This window comes from Salvia splendens, chromosome 10, assembly GCF_004379255.2.
Source record: "Salvia splendens isolate huo1 chromosome 10, SspV2, whole genome shotgun sequence".
In the NCBI taxonomy this organism is placed as follows: Eukaryota; Viridiplantae; Streptophyta; class Magnoliopsida; order Lamiales; family Lamiaceae; genus Salvia; species Salvia splendens.
Genome location: NC_056041.1, coordinates 777372 through 799311, shown reverse-complemented (window position 1 = coordinate 799311; position 21940 = coordinate 777372). Strand labels below are relative to the sequence as shown.

At 37.1% G+C, this 21940-nt stretch overlaps 4 protein-coding genes across 9 annotated transcripts; 1 reads left to right on the top strand and 3 right to left on the bottom strand.

Moving 5' to 3' along the window:
- Window positions 1-3297: 3297 nt before the first annotated feature.
- LOC121751015 (NADH dehydrogenase [ubiquinone] 1 alpha subcomplex subunit 8-B-like) lies at window positions 3298-5927 on the bottom strand. 2 transcript variants are annotated; one of them, XM_042145711.1, is made up of 3 exons: window positions 5840-5927; window positions 4810-4998; window positions 3298-3671 (listed from the first exon to the last, which is right to left on the bottom strand). In XM_042145711.1, exons 1-3 carry the CDS (start codon window positions 5881-5883, stop codon window positions 3542-3544), a joined length of 363 nt encoding a protein of 120 aa, XP_042001645.1. In that variant the 5' UTR covers window positions 5884-5927; the 3' UTR covers window positions 3298-3541. The 2 variants fall into 2 exon arrangements, with proteins under 2 accessions (XP_042001645.1, XP_042001646.1); XM_042145712.1 differs by lacking the exon at window positions 5840-5927 and adding an exon at window positions 5515-5833.
- A 2572-nt stretch (window positions 5928-8499) lies between these two features.
- Window positions 8500-11531, bottom strand: LOC121752441 (protein RETARDED ROOT GROWTH-LIKE-like). Its single transcript, XM_042147518.1, has 7 exons — window positions 11113-11531; window positions 10912-11023; window positions 10482-10641; window positions 9776-9924; window positions 9528-9679; window positions 9010-9124; window positions 8500-8927 (listed from the first exon to the last, which is right to left on the bottom strand). Exons 1-7 carry the CDS (start codon window positions 11466-11468, stop codon window positions 8790-8792), a joined length of 1182 nt encoding a protein of 393 aa, XP_042003452.1. The 5' UTR covers window positions 11469-11531; the 3' UTR covers window positions 8500-8789.
- Window positions 11532-12837: 1306 nt separating this feature from the next.
- Window positions 12838-17687, top strand: LOC121750592 (putative general negative regulator of transcription C16C9.04c). Of its 5 annotated transcripts, none has more exons than XR_006039897.1 (11): window positions 12838-12994; window positions 13169-13232; window positions 13495-13643; window positions 14325-14452; window positions 14522-14669; window positions 14827-14924; window positions 15773-15856; window positions 15949-15994; window positions 16076-16167; window positions 17080-17476; window positions 17584-17687. XR_006039897.1 is itself a non-coding variant. In XM_042145154.1 (11 exons), exons 5-11 carry the CDS (start codon window positions 14358-14360, stop codon window positions 17381-17383), a joined length of 867 nt encoding a protein of 288 aa, XP_042001088.1. In that variant the 5' UTR covers window positions 12838-12994; window positions 13169-13232; window positions 13515-13643; window positions 13777-13961; window positions 14325-14357; the 3' UTR covers window positions 17384-17687. The 5 variants fall into 5 exon arrangements, 4 of the variants coding, with proteins under 4 accessions (XP_042001088.1, XP_042001087.1, XP_042001086.1 ...); XM_042145154.1 differs by adding an exon at window positions 13777-13961 and having other exon boundaries at window positions 13515-13643; window positions 17080-17687; XM_042145153.1 differs by lacking the exon at window positions 17584-17687 and adding an exon at window positions 16848-16986 and having other exon boundaries at window positions 17080-17376.
- LOC121750591 (ethylene-responsive transcription factor RAP2-7-like) lies at window positions 17619-20761 on the bottom strand. Its single transcript, XM_042145149.1, has 9 exons — window positions 19851-20761; window positions 19517-19542; window positions 19392-19422; window positions 19222-19309; window positions 18998-19143; window positions 18671-18762; window positions 18459-18589; window positions 18264-18353; window positions 17619-18152 (listed from the first exon to the last, which is right to left on the bottom strand). Exons 1-9 carry the CDS (start codon window positions 20321-20323, stop codon window positions 17928-17930), a joined length of 1302 nt encoding a protein of 433 aa, XP_042001083.1. The 5' UTR covers window positions 20324-20761; the 3' UTR covers window positions 17619-17927.
- Between the last annotated feature and the right edge of the window lie 1179 nt (window positions 20762-21940).

The following is a 21940-nucleotide window of genomic DNA, read 5'->3' as shown; positions in this document are numbered from 1 at the left end:
CGGGTGTTTATTATTGCACTGTTGTTCGTGTTTAGAGCATTGCATGTATATATCACTTGGTTTTAAAACTGCTATGAAAAATGCTTACTCTTCACCTGAGCTGAAATGGCTTAAGTATTTCAGTGAGATTCCAACTGTGTTTTTTATTGCAAAGGTCTTGGATCCAAAATGGAAATGACATAAAGCATTGCAATCGGATACCATCGACGAATTCAGAGTAGACCTCTCAGAAACATTTCAAATAAACCTCCCGAACCGGTCAATTATCCAACAAACCTTCGAGTTTAACTTGCGTGCTCTCTACACCGAATATAAGTATGATAGTACCCACCAAGTCAGAAGACCTCCCCCTCCTCAACAACATAACTTTGGCTTCGCATTTCAAGCCGATTATGATGACCCCGACGCACAATCCCAATTAGCCGACCTATACAGCTACAGCACCGGCGGAAGGTCCTCAGGTATGGTAAGTGAGTTTGGTGATGAAGGTCCTACTCCTCCCGCCCAAATCGACGTCCTCGATTGGTGGGGAACACACGAGAAAGAGTTTCTCATACTTGCGTCAATGGCCAAGGAGATTTTTTCTGTTCCGGCTTCCACTGTCGCCGTCGAGTCCGCTTTTAGTGTTGGATGAATCAAGAAGTAAGCTCTCCGCGAAAAATATGGAAGCTGTGATGTTACTTGATGATTGGGTCAAAGCTGACGTCAGAGAACAAGAAAAATGGTTGGGATGATCATCAGGATGGATCACAAGAAGAATTCACCGGGGATAAATCGTAGGCCAACTGTCAACCGCCGGCTAAGCCAAATAGGTAAGTAAGGTAAGAGAACTACGTGGGCTTTGATTCCCTAATGCAAATGAGCATTTGGGATACGTAAGCACCTCAACTTAAATTAAAATTTAAGTTGAGCTCAAGTCCTTTTTCCTTTATTTCTTTTTTTCCCATTTGTTTCTACTTTAAAAATATGCAAATACAATTAAATAATTGTATTTGTATATACTGTAGTCGATGAAATAGATTTCTATATAAGGCTAAATCCGGGAAACTTTTTATAATTCTACTATAATTATTGATTGTTAGACTAAACTCAACATTTAAAGTTGAATTGCTAAGTGTGTCCTCAATTTAGTTATGTAGAAAGATCTCATTCGCCGACTAAGAGTATATATACTTATAAAAGTATTGTTCAGAACTTCTAAGTCTTTTTTATAATTTGTAATTAGCTTCGTTGTTGACTAGTAGTCTCGTTGTATTTAAATTTTTGTTTAAGACTTCAAGACCTCAAGGTTTTTGTGATTTGTAATTGTTGTAACTTGTAATCTCAATAAAATTGCAACTTTCATCGTGTTTTTTGAATTTTATTTACGCACATTTCATAGATAAACAAATAAAAAAATGCAAAAATAAAAATTGACGAACCGCCGAACCGGCTCGGAACCGGCGGTTCAGGCCAAAAACCAGCAGTTTTGAACCGCCCCGTAAACCGACGGTTTTTTGAACTAGAACCGGAACCGCCGGGACCCTTGGCGGGCCGGTTCCGATTCATGGGAATGATGAACCATGAACCGCCGGTTCATGAACCGGAACCGGCGGTTTCCGACCCGTGTGCATGCCTATGTCCAGTAAATTTACGCGAATACTTTATTGGACCCTTTCATCTAACTATTTTATTATATTACTCTTTTTGGTCGCTGAAAATTTATCACCTAACTTATTCCCATTCACATTTTATTATAAATTAATATACAAAAGTAGGTATCGTATTACACTAACTTTTTCAACTCACTTTCTATTATGTTTCATAAAACTCGCACATAGTCAAATGGTGACAGATTATTAAGAACGAAGGGAGTGCATATTATTCCTTAGTGTTATTTTGTTTATATTTATTCCTTAGTGTTATTTTGTTTAACGTACTGAATGTTGTTCATATAGATTGTGTGGTGTAATTTTGAAAAAAAGTTTAAGATAATGTATATGGTAAAAAATGTGTGAGGTAGATGATAAATTTAGTCTAACACATTTTTAATAAATTGTTACTTTTGAGACATGGAAAAAAATTAATTTATTACTATTACATCATTGACGTCATTGGTCGTTTTGATGGAATAGAGATAGAGTCTTATTGCAATTGTTCGTTTTTATTTGATTTGGTAGATATGGCATGATACTTTATCTAGCGATAAGAATGTATAGATTAATCTTGATGGAGAGGATGGAGAGACAAGATTGAGTCTTATGAATATTGTATGCTTTTATTTGATTTGATAGATACGTCACGATATTTTATTTCGGAATAATAGTGTCATAGGCTAGTATTGACTTTTTAGTTTTGCTATAAATTGTTAATTATATTTAACCTAAACTAGAACAATAATCAAGAAACATTGTATAATCTGTTGTGATGGAAAGATCTTATCTGAGTCTTATGAATATTGTTTGCTTTTATTTGATTTGGTAGATACGACATACTCCCTCCATGCCACAAAGTTTGTCTCAGTTTGACTCGACATGAATTTTAAGGAGGTGTGTAGTTGAATAAGAGTCACACATTGAGGAGATTGATGAATGTATTTAATGTCCATTTTTTGTATTTCCAGGTGAGAAAACTTTGTGGGGTGGACGAAAATGATAAAATTAGACAAACTTTGTGAGACGGTGCTCGGAAGGAGTAATACTTTATTTTGGGATAACAAGTCTTGAATTTTGAGCTTTGGTATAATTTGATAGTTATATTTAACCTAAAATAAGAACTATAGTCAAGAATCTTGGTATTATTCGTTAATTATACCTAACCTAAAACAAGAAGCGTTTAGATGGTTAAAAATTTGCAGAAAATGTCTCACTCATGGTTCATGTTTCGAATCTACATTAATGATAAAAAAAACTACTAGATAGTTTTAATTCATCAATTTTCGAATTTGTGTTTCCCAATGAATTCGTAGAGTATTTCAGCAGAAATTTTTATTTTCTTGGACTACCATCATTTTTTTTGAAATCATCTTACTTTTTTTTATCAGAGTTTGTCTGATTTAATGATTATTAATTCTCTTTTATTTAGTAATTTTTATTTGACGTAATTAGGAGTACGACGCATATATAAAAAATTATTTTCAAAAATCTCAAACGCGCATATATTGTTAGTATTTTTAATGAAGATGGAAATGTATAGAGAAAATGGGCCCTTCAAATAATAAGAGGAAAAAAGATGTACACTGTGTCTGATATAATTCAATAATCACAGATCCTCAATCTTGATATATAATTGAAAATTTGAGCAACTAATACCAACAAGTTGAACAAAGTATATATATATCTTTCATACCCAAAACAAATGTATGAGAATAATAGCAATGAAAAATATGGCACATAAAGTTGAACACGAAGATAAAGGCGAAAAGATTTCCCCAAGCATGGCATTCCACGGTATAGGAAAGAGTTCTTGCTGGTTAAAAGATCGATCTAAAGTACATTCGACAGATAATCCGCAGGGTGATTTTATTATCACAATCTCACAGGATGGAGGTTCTTGCTGGTTATTAGAAGGGGCATGCTTTCTCAAACGCCTGCTGCTCCTTGCGACAAAGTTCGAATTCATTTGTGTGGTAATACATGCATCCGGCATAAGCATCCATTTCCTTGCTGCAGTTCTGGTGGAGATCTCTCAGCCTACAAACACATTTATAGTTAGATTTTCTGTTGATTAGGCACACAATCAGGTGCCCTCAAGATGGTAACAGTAAAAAATATATGGATGAAACTGAGATGAAGTATGATCTCTTCAATAATAATCTTGACACTTTATTCACAAGTAGTGAGATTTGTCAGGAAAACCACTCAGTTCTGTCCAGCCTGTACAGCATTGCATCATGAAAAAGTTTCCCTTTCTGATTTTTTCAGGGCAGTTTCCTAACAATAGGACATGGTACAATACAATAATGACGACGATGATGATGGAAACGCAGAAGAAGACAACACTGGGATAGGACAATGGCTTTCAAGATAGGCTACACATATAAACCATCAATTTTTGGACCAACTAATTCCATATTCTGATAGCTTGTTTTATAACTTTTGAGTTCCTGCGCAATACTTGAGTCTAGAACATGTAAGACCTTTAAGACATAAAGTTCAGGAAGAAAACAAATCAAGCATCAATAATGGTGATTGAGAAGCACATATTTCCTCTAGTAGTGCTACAACACCATTCAAAAGTCAGTGTTTGCTCAATCTTTAATGTCAAATCTGACTTGTAATTATGGGTTTCGTATTGCGTTTCTACTATAACTGTCTTTAGATGTAGGGGCCACAAAGAAAGCCCCAGAACACATATAAACGGAATCTCTACCAGATGAAAAAGGGCATAAAGATAAGTGGTTTAAGAAAAAATATAGATAAGAGGGAAAAGACTGATGAGAAAGTCGGAGGAAGAGGCGTGAGAAGAGTAGTTTTTATACTATCAGCAGATTGCTCGTTTCCAGACAACTTAACATTAATAACTATCCAATCACAAAGTAGCCTGGCAAGAAAGTATAACCATCAAGATTTATGAACCTGGAACCAAATTAATATAAAAACACTAAACTCTGTAAATCCAGTGGTCTCCGTGAGTTTTATAGCATTATAACTCACTTCAAGTAAGACCTTCAAGCATTAACATGATAGGACAAGGCACACACTTTCCATGGCCACGACACTCTAACAACTCCAGATCATAATTTGGCAGCAAGCAAAAATTACACAGTTAAACATGACTTAGAAAGAGCCTGTCTTGCAACCACTCTACAAGTCACAGATTTTAACTTACAGGTGAAGCACGCATTCAGTTACTTGACGTCCTTTATCAAGGCATTTCTCGGGGTTGGGATCATCCTTCTTGCACTTCAAAAATGCTATGTTCTCACCACGGCACCTAGTCCCTATATGCTTCGCAGCTGCCATCAACACCGATGATGTTGGGATTGGTTCTCCTGACACATCCATGGTGCTATCCATCCTAGACCAACAATAACTATCAGCACTCAATGAATATATACCCGCCTTTTAATGACTAATCGTCTCCTATGAAACACGCGGACGCACCACAGGTCCAAGTACTCATTCCAGGGACGTCACAGGGACGAATACGAAAAAAAAAATCTAAGAATAATGTGTGAACCATAATTATTTAGAAAAATGCAGCCTCTGCTTATTATCATGTTAAACAGAAATAAAGCTGTATTTTTTATGAATTGAATCTTCATTTTTTTGAAAATGAATGTAGTAAGTACCCGAACCATATCATACACGCATTTCATATTCGTCCCATGCTTCTTATACCATCCCCAATGCCCAAACAAAAATCAGAAAATAAAGTGAACATTCGTGAAGTTCCAAATTGTCATCTCAAACTTACTTCCAAGTTACAAGATAGCCATTTCAAGTGATCCAACATTTTACATTTCCCCTAATCTTCATAAACGAAATTAACAATTCTTCAAGCTACATAGCAACATAGTGAACAAACCTTTACCTGCATAACCTCAAATCCCTATTTTTCAATCACTGAGATTGATCAAAACGCTACATTTCACCTGTTCTTCATAAACTCATTCGATCTACTTCGAAAATAAGACAAAGCTAGAAAAATTAAATACATCAATCAGAATCCGTAAAAAAAAAAAAAAAAACTTTTTCCACAATGCAACCCTAGCTAGCTGAAAATACACCCAAAATTAACGGAAATTCACCAATAGCCAAACACAAGTAAAGAATAAAAGAGCTTCCATGTGTTCTTTAACTGAAATTAAATAGAGATTAACCCCCGAATAAAATGGAGAGATCACTCAGTCACTCACCTTCTGCAGACGAATTGCGTTCGATTTATCGGTTCCATTATCATACGGATTAAAGGTTATTTTCATCTCTTTCAAAGTTGGGCCTTTTAATTGGGCTTTGTCCTAATTAAATTGACCCATTAGGCCCATTGGAAGAAAATATTAGATGGGTCAATTAAGGCCCATATTTGGGGAATAGTTTCTCAACTTACGCCATCTCACCAAACACTACCAACTCATGTCTCAAATTCACATTGTAAAAGGACACCTCAAAAGCTAATGAACACAAATTTGGAATAATAATAATAATATGTCACAATTTGACTTGTAGAAGGAACGAAAAAATAAGAACGCTGGATTACTGATTTTACTTTAATTAATTAGCTTATTTTATTGCTTACGTTATTAAGGTATATCCCAAATTTACGTAGTCCGATATTGTCTAATTTAATAGTTCAACCATAAAATACAACCTTTGTCCCGCTTTAGCAGTCACAATTACTTTTGAGCATTCGTTTTGTAAAATGATAATAAATAGAGTAGTTAAAGTGGAGAAATGGTAAAGTAAGCCAAAGAATAATGTCTCTCAAAAGTAACTGGGACAACTAAAGCGGGACATAGGAGTACAAATTAGTGGGTAATGTATAGATAAAGGTATGTATATGAGCATTCCCAAGTACTTGGTATCATAGTTAACTATATGTTAGGCCTGTGTTTTTTCTCCATGGCCCATCCAAGCCCGCAGATTTTCCCTCAAAATACATAGATATGTATCTCACAAATTTGGTCGGATAGTATTCTGCATCAATTTGTTCAGTGAGAACAATAAAAGTTTCTCTTTTTTAGCCTTGGATCAATCTTCCACCCGTATACTTTTCCTCTGTCTCATATGAACAAGTAAATCAAAAGTCCACTTGTGAATTGTGATAATATTTTCACGATGAATTATGTTCACTAAGATTGAGTTGGATCAATTTTTTTTACATAAATTTTTGAAGAGCCTTGTTTGTGGCTTTAAATCCAGCATAGGTGATTATTCTTCTTCGGATACGTTTGAGGTTTTTTCACAAGTGAAGTTAAGTCATTATCTTCCTCCCCAACAAGCATTCTTCCATTTTTTTTTTCTGCAAATATTAAAGCAATACTTATTCTCTAATAATTTGGTTCGTTTTGTTTGTTTTTGAATTTACACCCCCAACAATGCTGGTAGGTAAGCAATGGCGGAGCCACGGTGGGCCCCCAGCCATTTGAATATTTAGCATATAGTATAATATATGTATGCGATATGAATAATATTAGTAGCTAGAGCAGTTGGCGTGGAGACAAGCTTCTCATTAGCGAGATAACAAGTTCGAATCCTGTTGGTGCATTTGTTTTCCTAACTGATGCTTATTTTGGATTCTTATACTCTACAACAAATCCTGCCGGAGTATGTCTATTTAGAGGGATGTTTAGTTCATTTATGGCTTTTCTGATTTATTTTTATCATATTCATTTAGAGTATTATTGATTTTCTCACATTACTATTTTTATTGATTTTCTCTCTAGTAATTTTGCATAAATGATTTAAATTTATATTCATAAAGAATGATATTTATAATTTAAGAATAAAAATAGTTCTATAGACATGTAAATATATAATTCGGTATAATATTAGTAAAATTGATATCAATGCTATGCCCTAAAAATATATTCATATTTTTCTTATTATCTATTTCTCACGCACGACTTTTTCTATAGCTTATGTTCGAGTTGTTTCCGAACACTGAACATACTCAATATATTTTAATACTTCCTCCGTTCATGAAAAAAGTATCATTTTGTCATTTTGAAATGTCCACAAAACATAGTTTCATTTATAAAAATGAAAATTTTCGTCTCATACTTTACCCACATTTTTATACATTCTACATTTTCTATCTTACTTTACCACTTTCTCATTAAAACTCATGCCGTCTATAAATGATAGTACTATTTTTTATGAACGGATAGAGTAATTGTTTGGGCCACCATCGTTAAAAGTCTGGCTCCGCCACTGTAGGTAAGTGCGTAACTCAGGAACGTGGTGATTGGAGCTTAAAAACTTTTCAATAATTTTTGTTGGTGTAAATTTTGTTATTGTTTGATAATATAGCTGCAAATTTATTTGATAAGATCAAATCCGTCATTGCATATTTTTTTTTTCTGATTTCATAACTTCCGTACAAAACAAAATAGGCTTATTAGAAAAAAATTAATTAGAATATCAAATGTGTGTTAGTAAAATCAAATATTTCCTTAACTTGGCCCTAAATTTTAATCACTAACTAACCTAGGCATATCCCATATTAGTTATCAAACAAGCCTAAGTACTGTACTTGCTTAATTTCATCCGTTTTATTTAAATAGTTTTAGATACAATTTTATTGATTTTTTCTAATAATCTTAAATATTATTGACTCTTCACTATAAACTCTCTTACTCTCTCTCTCTCTCTCCATCGCGGTAAAATCTCCAGCAATTTGCTTTTCCATTAAATGGTCTCACGGTTTTCAATCGATTTTCTCTCTCTGCCGCGTAAAATTTCTGCAATTTTGTGCTTTATCGTCATTCTTAATACACGCGATTTCTAGGTGGTTGTTGAGACAGTATCATGCCCAGGTGGGTTGTTGAGACAGTACCAAACATTTGAGACACAAGAATTCATAACTTAAGATTGTCTTGCCTTCTGAATCTTCTGTCACATAGTAAGATTTAGTACATTAGCACCAATTTGTCTATACTACTGCATTGTCTGCAAGGCTCAAAGATTCAAAATAAATTAATACAGAACTCAAAACAGCTAAAATATGGTAAAAATTTACATCATAAATTATGCATGCGACTGTCATCAAATTGCACGAAGCAGGAAAAAATTATAAATCCAGATTCGTATAAACAGCATATCTGCAAGTATTCATGAACTCATATTATTTGGACTGAGTGGTAGCTTCTATAACGCTGTAACGGACCTATGAGCGATGTCATATACGGATATGAGGATTTCAGCACCAATCAGAATGATAATCAGCCACTCGAGGAAATCTGACTTTCTGTTCTGGAGAATTTCTTGAAGGAAACGAATGTTATGCTGCACGTAAAGAAGACAATTAATCATTTGGTCCCAGCATTACTATGGAAATTTTGGGTGCACTGTAAAAGGTAATAAATACCTCGACAAATTTCAACTTGAAATCAAGGCTCGCGAATCTCTGAGTCAATTCGAATTCATCCCTCAGGTACTCCCAAATCTGAGCATATTTGGCATCCTTCCACGCGATATCTGATCTGGATCAGAAACACAACTTCATCTCAGTTCAAGTTAGAGCATAAGCAAAGAAGCGACATGCTCGTATTATTTAACTAATCCCAAAAAGATGATCTTCTAGGGATACATACAGGAAATATCAATATCAAATAAACTTCCCAACTAAAAAATTCCAATTTTATTCCAATTTTAAGATTCTGCTACTAATCAGGCCAGCGAGCATGCTAGCTATATTATGTAACACGCGCGCGCGCGCGCGTGTGTCATTCATGCTTGATAATAGACAAAAATCTCAAGACGTACAATAGGAAGAGAGAATACAAGTATTCTCTTATTCTCTAACTCTGTCCAACAAAATAGATTCCAGGCATATCCATCCACCTTGAATCAACCAATTACAAAATACTAATATTCACATCATACCTCTCGAAAAGTCCGAGTTTAAGTATTACATCAGCAAGATTTGAATTTGCCTTTCCAACCAGTTGAAAAAGCTTTTTGCGTTGCATTGTAAAAGTTCCAGTTTTTTCCATTCCCCGATTGATGTCAGTAAATTCAGCAACAATTCCATCAACCTAAAAGACCAATTGGAAAGAGCATATACACATAGATTGTCCAAAGTAAATAGCCTGATCTTATAGTTTGATTGTGACGGTAGATCGAAAACCAACCTGACGAACATAATAGTCAAGAGCAATACTTTGGCCAAGAACACTGCCAATTGTGCGGATTCCATCAGTGTTCAAGTATTGCAATGTTATGTAATCAAGTCCCCCCTGCATCCATGTATGTAAAGTAGGTTTCTCCCGCACCTCATATTCTGAATCCATAGAGAGAAGAAAGAAACTAGTAAGGCAGGAGGAATGGGTTTAGAGAAGACTATGAAATGAAGTATACCTATTTCAACAGATGATAGAACTAAAACTATTACAATAGAAAACGGACCAGGCATCTCAAGAAAATAAGTACTACTAGTAATTTAAGTACTACAACATTACTCTAAGCTCTAACATATGGTCGAAAACTGTTAACCTAATCCTTAAATCACTTTTTTAACTTGGCAGAACCCTGGTTATACATTATTCACATTCTGCACTGTTTGCAGAGTAAGATAATCCTTTATTAGGAGTATAAGTATGATATTTTAAACATCTTTTTGCGTTGCTAATTGCTATGTAAAATCACGGTTGTAGGCTTGTAGCCCTTACAAAGTTGGAAACATTCAATCCTTACACAAAGTAGATAATCAGATCCTTCTCAGTTTATGTACTACATTAGCATTAAACACAGGTGGGAGGAATATATATACCAACATCATAATTAGGCAATCGAAGAATACAATTTAAAATTCAAGGCAGAACTTACAGGTGAGCTTACCATCCTTTCTCATCTCAGGAAGCAATCCTGAAGCATGCCTTTCCACAATTTTAAGATATCCATCAATTTCATGGTCGCGGACATTGAATAGGACAATCGAACCATATTGGAAAACTACGACGAAGCAGCAATCGTTTCCACTTAAACTATAACCTAAACCCTTAAAACAGCAACATTCAACGACTTACTATCTACAAATTAAAGATATATATAGCACAAATATCAGTAACGAATTTAATTTGTCCACCAAAATCATTCCACAAGTACTACAGGTATCATCCAATAGAAATTATCTTCCAAAGCATATGCATGGTCTACAAAAAAGACTTTTCCAGCTACACAGTCATGACAAAATCAAAAGAATGTATCATCCCTGAAACTATGATACACAATTATGCAAACACAGCTTGAATACTAGATGAAAGCTTACATTAGGATCGGGTTTCAAATCACCAAACCGCAGAACCACATAATTAGTCATTCTAGACGATGGTGGAATAAAATTCTGCTTATTATGCTCCACTAAGCCCTTCAAATCCACACTGCCACAAAATCATTGCAACAAACAATAAAAAAACTCATTAGAATACGAAATTAATCCACAATTCTATAAAATAAAATCTCCACAAACCTAGTCGCGAAGAAATAAGCCCTAACTGGAATACAAGACTTTGATGCCTCACTAACGTCATCCTCCTCCACTCGGACGACTGCGTCGTCCGTCTCCAGTGTTCCGGAAGCAGAATACGAAAGCGAGGATACGCATCTCGACGCCGCGAAACCGGAATTGAGCTTCAGAAACGCCGCCGCGGGAGAGGAACGGCCGAAATCGAAGGAACCGGAGCCCCGGTGGAGACCGATGTAGGATGAAATTTTGAGCTCGGGATTAGGTTTCCGGCAGAGCGCGGGGAAGCACCGCGGTGCGGCGGTGGCGGAGGAGAATGTGAACATACCTCTGCTGCGGGAAGTGAATGTGAATACCCTCATTTCTGCGCGATTTGGGGCGAGGTGAGCTCCTTTGTTCTTTCCTCTAGAATATTATAAGAGCATCACATTAGTGATCTTTGGACGAATTAGGGTCTGGACTCACTTTTATTATTTTTTTACTTAATACTCTTCCCCAAAAATACACCACTCATATTCATACTGGACATGCTTCATGGCTCCACCATTCCATTATTTAATTTAAATATTTTAATTACTAAAAATACATTAAAATATAAAAATTACATAATTAAATCCTAAACAATAAAAATTACAAACTTAAAATCCTAAAAATTAAAAATTACATAATTATAAAAATACATAATTAAAATCCTAAAAGATAAAAAAATACATAATTAAAGGCTAAAAAATACCCCGTGAAAGACTAATTCTCCGGCCATATCCTCAATGTTTGTCGGAGACCCCGTATCATTGCCAAATGTGAATCAAGTTGCTCGAGAGTCATATTTGACCTATCGGCCAAATGTAAATCCTAAAATTGTTTTTTAAAATTAAATTCGATTTAAAAAAAAGAAAAATCGACCGTGCCGCCACTTCAGCCTGCTCAGCGGCAAGGACGTGCTCGATGCATCGAGCAGCGCCGTGCCAGCGGCAAGAGCACAGCGGCGGACAACACACCGCCGCACCAGCAGCACGGACGCCGTCCATCCGAGAGAGGCAGGAGAGCAGCGCTGCGGATGCTCTAACACTCTAATTCGTTGATTATGCTGTGATTTATTCACGGTTTAATGGTGATTATGCTATGGTTTACTGTTAATTATTGGTTCAATGGTGATTCTGCTATGAATATATGTATACATTTTTTTATTTTTTTAATTAGATTTAAAAATTTGAGTGGGGGTGAGTTATTTTAGTTAGAAAAATAAGAATTTTTTTATCATAAATTGAAATGGACTATAAAACTAAAGGAGTCATAAAATAAATAAACAAACAACTGAAAATACAAACAAGAAATATACTCCTTTTATACCTAAAAATTGGTTTTATAAATGGACTTTTTTCCATAAATTATCCCCATCAGACCATAATACGCTAGATGGACTCGCATTAACAGCATAAAATACTCATATAGTAATGAATTTATTTAGAAGAGTATTTAGATTTGGGAATGTGAAATATTAGGATAATCCAATTTTTTCACTCAACAAACGGATTATAACTAAGTTACCAGATTTTGCGATGTAAAATGAGTTGAATTAAATTGACTCCCCTTCCCACTCTAACAAACTAAATATAACCACCTGATTTCGCACACTGATTTAAGTTAAAACACATTGACACACACACGCACGTACCCGTGTTTGTAGGTGTATGTACTTATAGGCGCCAATCATAAAAATTGAGAATGTATATATATCGACAGGCAGAGCTCTGAAGCTAAAGCATTTTTTCCATTGAAGCGTTTTTCAATCATCACTCCTTGTGCCGCCATTTCCAGTTGGTTTCGCCTCTCTCTCTCTCTCTCTCTCTCTCTCTCTCTCATCGCTCCGCCATTTCCTTCCCCCTGGGTAAAATCTCTCGGCAATTTTACTTGTTTTGTATCGTTTTGTTTTTTTGAACGTAATCTCAAAACCCTACATTATTGTGCATTTCATTCTGGTTATTCGCGAATAAATGTGTGTGTGTGTACTGTTTGTGGTGCGTTGTACATGTTTTATTAACTATGTAGCTGTTTAATGTAGATGACTTGCACACGGCGTTTTTGAGAATCTCTTCGGAGTAAGCAGCTCTGTTTTTCCATTTCTGGTATGGAATTTGAAGGAACAAATTACATTTTGTGTTTTTTTTTTTCTTGGAGTTGTGTTAATGGCATTGTACCTTTCTGTTAGGGTTTGTGTTTCGTCTGTTTTCTTTTCTTTATCTGTAAATAGCATTTTAATGGGTGAGGTTGGAGGTTTGGGGCGAGAGGGAGGAAATGTATATGAATGTTTGTGAGTTTATCATGATTTCTGGTTTTGTGATAAGTAACTAATAATTGGATGACATTTTTCTTGTTTCTTTTGTTGAGCTTTTCTTGGTTGCGAAAAGATTTCTTGCAAGTGCCAAAAGGAAATAATGAGTGACGGGGGTAGCGAACAAGAGAAGAGGTGTCAGGTTTGTGATGAGGAGATAGATCGGGTTGACCAGCAGTTCGTACCCTGCAAATGCGGTTATCAGGTGATTAGCTGTTGCACTTTCAAATTTACTCTCCATGTGAATCGCTACATTGTTTCGTTTTGGTTTCTATTTTTGGAGGTAGTGTTACTGATGTATGGAATGAAGTCTAAAGCTTACGGATTTCATTATTTAGGATCTCGAAGCGCATGGCTGGGAATTGGTGCCTTGCGAATTTCATTACTCATGCTGTGAGAATTGTCTGTTCTGGGTGTTTCATGTGATCGCCGATGTCATATCTAAATTAAATGGATTAGAAGTTGGGGTTACAACCGCCTCAAGGGTGGCTTTTATGACTTTCTGCTATCCATATCGTAAAAGGTTTGCTGGATTTGTGGATTATGTAATCAGTTATGCCTTTGATTTTAAGAATATTAGGAGTTTTAATATGTGGCAAATGCAATGACTGCCCCATATTTTAATATATATGTGCAAGAGTAGATCTCTGGTCAAGGGGGATCCAGTTATGGGTTAGCTATGGTCTACTAAGCAATTTTACAAACTTTCCTATGTTTTCCCCTCAAAATAATTGTTTGTATAGTTGTATGTATGCCTGAAATTACATACCATATCATTCTTCATGTTTGCATGAAGAAGGGGAATGTTATCTGTATCCTGTTTTTTTTACTTGCAATGTTGTTTCTGAGCTTCCATGCTAAGCACATAGAGTTATGTATATTACAGATATGTGTTTGGTGTTGGCATCATATAGTAGAAATGGCAGAGAAAGATACATCAAAAGGGAAATGTCCTGCATGTCGGCAACCATATGAACAGGAGAGAATTGCGAGGATGCAAGCAATTGGTGAAAGGTGATTGTCTAGTTGTTTCTCCCCCCCCCCTGAATCTAACAGATCAATTAAAATGTTCATATGTCACAGGTCAGCGTCGGAAGCTGTTAACAAGAAGACCAAACAACCAAAGGGCAAGCGAAAGGCTAATGAAGTAAAGGACTTGACAAATATTAGAGTGATTCAGCGGAAAATGGCATATGTCACTGGACTACCTCTCAATCTAGCTCATGAAGATGTAAGGAGCAGTTCAATTAATTTGGTGGCTATAAATCCAGTGCTTCATTCTGTTATAATGGAATTGCTTTCATATTGTGATGTTTTGTTTTCATAAGCTTATATCTGTCATTGCTTGATTCTTGCTAGTTATAATTAGATTTGATCTGCCTCAACAGGTGTTGCAGCGGAAGGATAATTTTGGTCAGTATGGGAGAGTGACTAAGGTCTCACTTTCACGGACCATTCAACAGTTCAGCAATGATACCTGCAGCGTGTGAGTTTAATACAGCAAATATGTGAATATGTCTTCAATTAATGTGGGCAAATATGCTTTGTAAAATGTCACACTAATGAAATTTAAACTAGTTCAATAATTTATCATGCATCTAGAATGAAATATAAATTCAGAAAAGTATTCTTTGTATATTGCTTATATTTCAATTCCTGAACCTTGCTTCTCATTTTCCTCAAATACAGAATTAAAATATGGAGATGATTGTTGATTTGGTTCCACCCTAGGTAACTTTCTCAAATGGGTGCTTCTTTTCTGTTTACCAGTTGATGATCACAATAAAATACATGCTAGACTAACGCATATTCAGCAGATGAAAACTACCGTGGGAGGAATTCCATGTTTAGTATGACTTTACATCACTGAAAAAATTGAAGATTTCTTATTTATATAGTAATCGTATAGTATGTGTTTTAGGTGTAGAATTTTACTATAGATTCACTAGACATTCTTTCACGCCAGCACAACTCTTTTTCATACAGTTCCAGATTTAAATGACAAAACACTCATCTGTAGACGCACATAATGTGCCTGCAACCTCCTTTCTCCCACTCCTCTTCCTCCTCCTCATTCACTGCCTCCCCCTCCCCCCTCCGCCCCCCTCCTCCACCGTTGATGGCTTTTTCCCCATCCTCCTCCCCCTCTTCTTCAAACTGTATGAGCAGTGTATGGGAGATCTTCTCTTTTCATATTGGCTTATGGTATGTATCGTCGTATGAGTTGGCTTATGGGAGATCTTCTTTTCAAACTGTATGAGCAATGTATGGGAGATCATCCCGGTCCTCCTCCTATGTTCTTAATTCTTATTCCCTAATTATATGATTCTTCAGATATATAACATATGCAAAAGAGGAGGAGGCCTTGCGATGTATTCATGCAGTTCATGATTTTGTCCTGGATGGTAGAATTTTGAGGTAAATATCGTCGCCATTCCCTTCTTGGGCCCTGAACAATGCATCTAACTTTGAAGTTCTTATGCATTACGTAACAATATTTACTTGTGCAGAGCATCATTTGGAACTAAAAAATACTGTCATGCTTGGCTAAAAGCGGTATTGAGATGTCGTATTTATTTCATTTCATATTGAACATGTGAGTACATAATTATTCTGGTTTGTTGTTATTCGTTTTAGGCTTGCAACAATCCAGCTTGTTTATATTTGCATAGTATTGGGCCTGATGAAGACAGTTTTGGAAAAGATGAGGATGCTGCAGAATATACAAGGTATCATATGTACAATCTTTTCTCTTTTTTGTGGGTTGTCTTCCAGCATTTTAGTTGTGTTGGGTCTGTTTCTTTTGATAAGCATTTTCTGCCAACACTATGAACTAAGTTCTTGTTTTATTAGGAACAACCTTCATTTTAGGAGTCGGGCTCTACCTGGATTATAAATAATAGATCCTGTTTCCTGCAAATTAATTTTATTAAGACTATGATGCAGCTGGTATAAGCATGTTTCTTTTCTCTCCTTATTTATTTGGAAAGCATGAGAGCTGCACCCCGTTTAAATTGCTAACCTATGCAATTTATGTTGCCCGGTCTTTAGTAGTTTGGAAATGCTATGCCACATAGTATTTGACACCACTCTTCTATAATAAAAATGGATCGCGAACTTGTCAAACTAGCTTGCTGATAGCGGTGAAGGTTGTGAATATCTACTCTTCAATTGTCATTGGTTCTTTTCTTTTCTTTTCTTTTTTCCACTTAGGCTTAACTTGTTTTGTTGGGTGGTTTTTCTGTACCAGTTGTTTAGTTTGGGTATATATATGTGTATATTCCACAAGCAATGGATGAGTATATTAGATTTATTTCTTCATATGCAGATCAAAATTAATGTTTTGGCAAGTGTTGTATTTGCTTTTTTTGCAGCCTTTGAAATGTCCATTTTTTTTATTATTTTAAAGGAGTAGAGTTCAACAAATAGCTGGTGCTGGCAACAATGTCATGCCGCGCTCTGGTACTGTGTTGCCTCCTCCAATAGATGATGTCCATATTAGATCTAGTGCTTTTAGTGACAAATGTACCGCAAGAAGTAGCGTATCTGTAAGTCCCACTTATAAGAGTGTATTGTCATAACTGTGGTTGCCATGTATTGAGTTTTTCTGAAACATTGTCATTTCTGGTATCACTGTCCAGGATGGAGCTCATGGTTCTGGAGTTGGCACACGTGGTATGCATCCCGCTAAAGACAAGGAAGGACCTATTGCACTACCCCAGAAAATGTTGTCTTATGCAGATATTGTTGGGAAATCAAGTTCTGCTGCTTCGGAAAAAGATGGAACTAGTGCCTGAGACTCGACCGAGTTGGATGTGGCTTGCCTTCACGCTCGGTCGAGTGTGTTGTGATGTCACACCGTTGGATCGAGTGGTGTGCTCTGGCCCCCTTTGGCTCCCCGACTTCATCCCAGTTCCTTTCACACCTCAAATTTGCAACACGTGAAGGGAAAATCACATCTATTGTTAGTCCAAAAATACATTAAAACTCATGAAACCTAAGGTAGTGATCTCAATAAAAAAACATCCTGAAAACAAGGTACACACATTTTGTGAATGAGAGTTACTTTAGATATCACTAGTTGAATTCAAACATGTGCGCATCTGAATTTAATGAGATGTCTGCTTGCATTTTTCAATATGTAGGTGTCATCACTAGAACAAAACAATGAAGTCTTGAGTTGATCCAACATCTTGAACTTTGAAGAGTTCATAATGGGTTGTGAATAGCAATCAAATTATTCTTTCAAGTAAAGAATCTACACAATATTCAGACTCTGCAGAATCCTAATCAGCATTGTTCCAATATATACACATCATATAACTTGGTCAATCTATTATTTCTGCTATACGTGTATGGCTGCTGAGACGAATAACCCCGGTTGTCCATGGCTTCTTTTGCTAGCCAAATCTCAAACGGACTAAAACGATGCCGTTCCATTCCTGTCACTGATGATGCTTTTCAGTGTAGTAATTGGGACTTGCAAGGGTCACTGGAGGCTGTGGAAAGCCATTGAAGGAAATTGTGCACGATTTGTCAATGGCATGGCTGAAGTGAAGTATGGAGAAGTCGTGGGAGAGAATCCTGATGATGCTGCAGAGGAAGCCAATATGGGGACAGGGGTGACCATACCATGGCTCGACATTTTCCATTGCCAGTTTGAGCTATATCCAGGCAAAGGAACAGCTTCACCACTTGCTAATGTAGCTAATTCCTGTCAAAAAAATACAATTCTAACTGTTATTTATCAGAAGCTTCATAACTCAAAATGAAAGTTTCTGATAGCTTGAAAAGCTGCAACATATGTTTGACAATCAAAACTCACCTTATTGTTTGGGGCTGAACCAGAATAGATGCTAGCCCATATGGGAGGAAACATCTGCATTAGTTCTTGAGGGGCAGAGCTCGGCTCGACCTATAAAATTACGCAAAGATATCATTTCGATATGATCAAGGATCCGAAGATGGGGTGGAATCAACTGTTCTAGCATCATAGAAGGCTTCCATTTAAACTATATACCTTTAACCTCTTCCCATCAGGCAATTCACTCGACTGAACAGGAAAGTGTGGATTTCTGGTAGCCTTGTTCCCCTGTTGACCTTCGCTAGATAAAGACATCCCGAGGTTGAGATCAAGACTGCTGCCATTACCTGCCCATGCAAGAAAGATCAATCTTTGGTAAGAAACCAAAGTTCATCTCTTGTTATGAGAGAGATTGATTTGCCATATACCTCCATTTCCAGAATTAAATTCATAGTTACTAAGCTCAAAGTTTGCGATGGCTTCTCTCCCATTAGATTTGATGGCTGCTTTATCATAAGCCCTGAATCCACAACAGGAAACGACGGAAAGGTTATTACCAAAGATAACAGAGAGAAACTCGTCCTAACACAACACGGAGGCCTAATGCTGTACGAATTCATGACCACAAGGACCTTGCAACCTCTACTATCCTAATCTAAACTTGTACTCCGTGATCAGAAATTATCATGTACTACAAGGAAGTAAAAAATCAAGCTACTGTGATTAGTAATGAAGCAATGAGAAGATTCTCTTACTTCTTTCCAAGGAATTGGCCCATTCTTGCCTCCCAACGGCCGCATTTGTGCAGGGTTACGCCTCTATACTTGGAGCTGCCCCGGGCGAACCCATTGCTCTGGCGACGCAGGATGTGAACAAACTCTTCCTTCGTCAAACCCTTCATCTGCAAATCACCAACTTCATAAGCACAAACTGAATCACAAGAATCCAAATGTTGGCCATACACCTCCAATGTCCAAACCTGTTTCATCTCCTCATCATAATCACTGGTGGTGAAATTGATGTCAGCATCGAGTCCACGAAACTTGATTGCAGCACGATCATACACCCTGAACAAACATTTCGATATACGATCAGCACTAACCTGATCAAGAAAACATCCAAAAATTCAGTATGAATCATGATTTATACCTAGCTGCAGCATGTGCGGTATCAAACCCTCCTGAAGTAAAATTCAAGAAACCAATCACTAAAACAGATACATAAATTGATATTTGCAAACCTAAGCCGAAAAATAGCTCATTCATTCTTCTTACCCAAATATACTTGTTTGCCACAATCCCTGCAAGAAAAGGCCAAAATTCAGTAAAAGAGCCACAAAATACATACTACTACAAAATTGTCCACCAAACTTCATCCAATCACTAATCTCATCTGCAGATTCCAGTTTTATATGGTGATTGATCTCAAATTCATCAACAACAAGACCAAAATATATCCCCCTCTTTCTTGATCATAGTCTAACATCATTCTAGGGTTTAATCGGGAAAATATTGAAAAAAATCAACCCTGCCAAAAATAGAATTTCCCCCAAATTAGGCATGCATGCAATATGGGTGCGCACATATATATATATATATATAGACGAACCAAATATGCGATTCCCATCTTCCAGTCCGACGGTAGAAGGTAACCCCTCGATACTGCGAGCTCCGGGAGCGGGGCCCACGCCTGCTCTTCTTCGCTTGCGGCGGCTGAACCGGAGTACTCGCCCCCTTATTCACCCCCAATTCCAACCCGCCGACCTCCGGCATAGACAGATTCAGCCAATACTTCGCCCTAACCATCGCCGGCGACGTCGAGGGCGGCGAATCGGCGATCGGAAAGAGCTGCAGCTCGTTCCCGGCGTCATTGTCGGGGTCGTCCTCGATCTCGATCACGTCGTTGTTCAGGATTGCGAAATTGAGCGTGGAGGCCGATTTCTCGCGAGTCCAGCTGCGGCAATCGGGCTCTTCGGCGGCGGCATTATTGTTGGCGGAGGTCGTCTTCGTCGTCGACGCCACCGAATCGGCAGCGGCCTCCGCTTTGCCGCAGTCCACGGCGTCAACGTTCAGATCCAACATTTCACTCCACAGTGCGTGTTTGTGCGCGAAAAAAAAATAGCTACAAACAAACAGGCGTAACTAATCCAAGTGTGAGTGTGAAACGATGGAAGCTATGTGTATTTGCAATATTTGTGCAATTCAAATGAAGGATGGCGAGATAGAAATAGAGAGAGGAGAAAACGGAATCTGTGTATGCATTTCTTTTACATATAATTTACCTCTACCAGAGAGAGAAGAAGAATAAAAAAAACTGCAACAGAAACGCAATAAGCAAAAGAGAAGACAGATACAGGTGTGTATATATATCCACAGAGAGAGAGAGTGAGGGGTTTTCAAGTGTTTGAAAAAACGAGGTCAGAGGAGTTGCATTTTAAGACTGGCGGGCGTTGATTGGTTGGTTACTTTTATGAAAAAATTAAGAGAGAGAGAGAGAGAGGGGAATGCATGATGATGAAGAAGATGAATTGAATATGGGTTGATTGGTAATGTAAAAGCAATATGCATTCACTACTACAACTTGTGTGTGCCAATTGCCTTCTATTCTCATTTACTACTATACTTTCTTTTCAAATATATTATCAGATCAAATCACGAAATTCCTTTTTTTTCAATCGTCTTATACATTCACAAAATACTAAGGAGTAATATTTTTGGTGTTATTTTATTAGAATAAAAAAGATAAAACTAAGAGAAATCGTGACGTGATTTTATATTAGTATGTTTTTAAATCTTATAAATTTATTCAGAATTTCATTAAATTTTCGTGATTCAAATTGGAGTATTTATAATACTGTATGTGTTGAGCTCTGATGTGAAGAAAGTAAATTTGATTTGAAATATTGTTAATATTAGTAGATTAATTACTTGAATTATTTTGTGGTTGTTCATAAGTCAACATATAATGTTGATGGTGGTACAAGAAATTATTAAATCACCCAAGTAAAGTCTTATGATAGCCGACATATATAGTACAAACAATGGAAGTTTATTTCGGAAATAAGTACAGTTCGAAAAAGTTGTAACAGCATAATGAGATTGGTACATAGACAGCTGCTCTTCTTACCTGTTGGCCCATAAATGTCATATAACCACACACATTGAAAAATTCTAAGGGTGTCCACTATAGGGGCGGGGTGCCGCCTCCATTCCGATACCGCCCCGCCGACCTATAGTGGAGGGAGCGTCCGCCCTGAGGCGGACGATTTTTGTTGGGGCGGACGGCACTCCGGCGAGTTATGTGCGAAGACGTGCCGGTCCCCGATCGTTGCGCCTATAGGCGCGCAGGCCGCCCCCATTAATTTTTTTTTTCTCTGAAAATTCTACTATAAATACCACTCCACCACACCCATTTTACACCCTTTTCAAACAATCTCCATTCATTCACTCTCTAAAAATGCACGGTGGAGACGACGAATCACCCAGCACTGACGAATCGGGATATGGCGGCTATCCTTCCCAGCCGTCAGGATATGACGGCTATCCTTCCCAACCGTCGGATTGGAGTCAAACTCACCCTCCGTGGGGCTATTGGAAGTGTCCACCTTATAGCTGCGGATAATTTTTTTGTGGGCGCGGACAAATAAACTGGGGTTGTGGACAAAAAAGGGGCGGGGCTATTGGGTTGTCCGCCTAGGA

Bases quoted from the DNA above. Each gene is read 5' to 3' on its own strand.
- LOC121751015 (XM_042145711.1), bottom strand. From the start codon at position 5,883: ATGATAATGGAACCGATAAATCGAACGCAATTCGTCTGCAGAAG. The intron at 4,999-5,839 runs GTGAGTGACTGA...TTGTTGGTCTAG, and splicing joins ACGCAATTCGTCTGCAGAAG to GATGGATAGCACCATGGATG. The intron at 3,672-4,809 runs GTAAGTTAAAAT...ATGTGTTTGTAG, and splicing joins ACTGAATGCGTGCTTCACCT to GCTGAGAGATCTCCACCAGA.
- LOC121752441 (XM_042147518.1), bottom strand. From the start codon at position 11,468: ATGAGGGTATTCACATTCACTTCCCGCAGCAGAGGTATGTTCACATTC. The intron at 11,024-11,112 runs GTTTGTGGAGAT...ATTTTGTGGCAG, and splicing joins GCTTATTTCTTCGCGACTAG to TGTGGATTTGAAGGGCTTAG. The intron at 9,925-10,481 runs GTAAGCTCACCT...CTATGGATTCAG, and splicing joins TCCTGAGATGAGAAAGGATG to AATATGAGGTGCGGGAGAAA.
- LOC121750592 (XM_042145152.1), top strand. From the start codon at position 13,542: ATGAGTGACGGGGGTAGCGAACAAGAGAAGAGGTGTCAGGTTTGTGAT. The intron at 13,644-14,324 runs GTGATTAGCTGT...TGTATATTACAG, and splicing joins CCTGCAAATGCGGTTATCAG to ATATGTGTTTGGTGTTGGCA. The intron at 14,925-15,772 runs GTGAGTTTAATA...ATGATTCTTCAG, and splicing joins AGCAATGATACCTGCAGCGT to ATATATAACATATGCAAAAG.
- LOC121750591 (XM_042145149.1), bottom strand. From the start codon at position 20,323: ATGTTGGATCTGAACGTTGACGCCGTGGACTGCGGCAAAGCGGAGGCC. The intron at 18,590-18,670 runs GTATATGGCAAA...TTGCATGGGCAG, and splicing joins ATTTAATTCTGGAAATGGAG to GTAATGGCAGCAGTCTTGAT. The intron at 18,354-18,458 runs GTATATAGTTTA...GTAATTTTATAG, and splicing joins CTGATGGGAAGAGGTTAAAG to GTCGAGCCGAGCTCTGCCCC.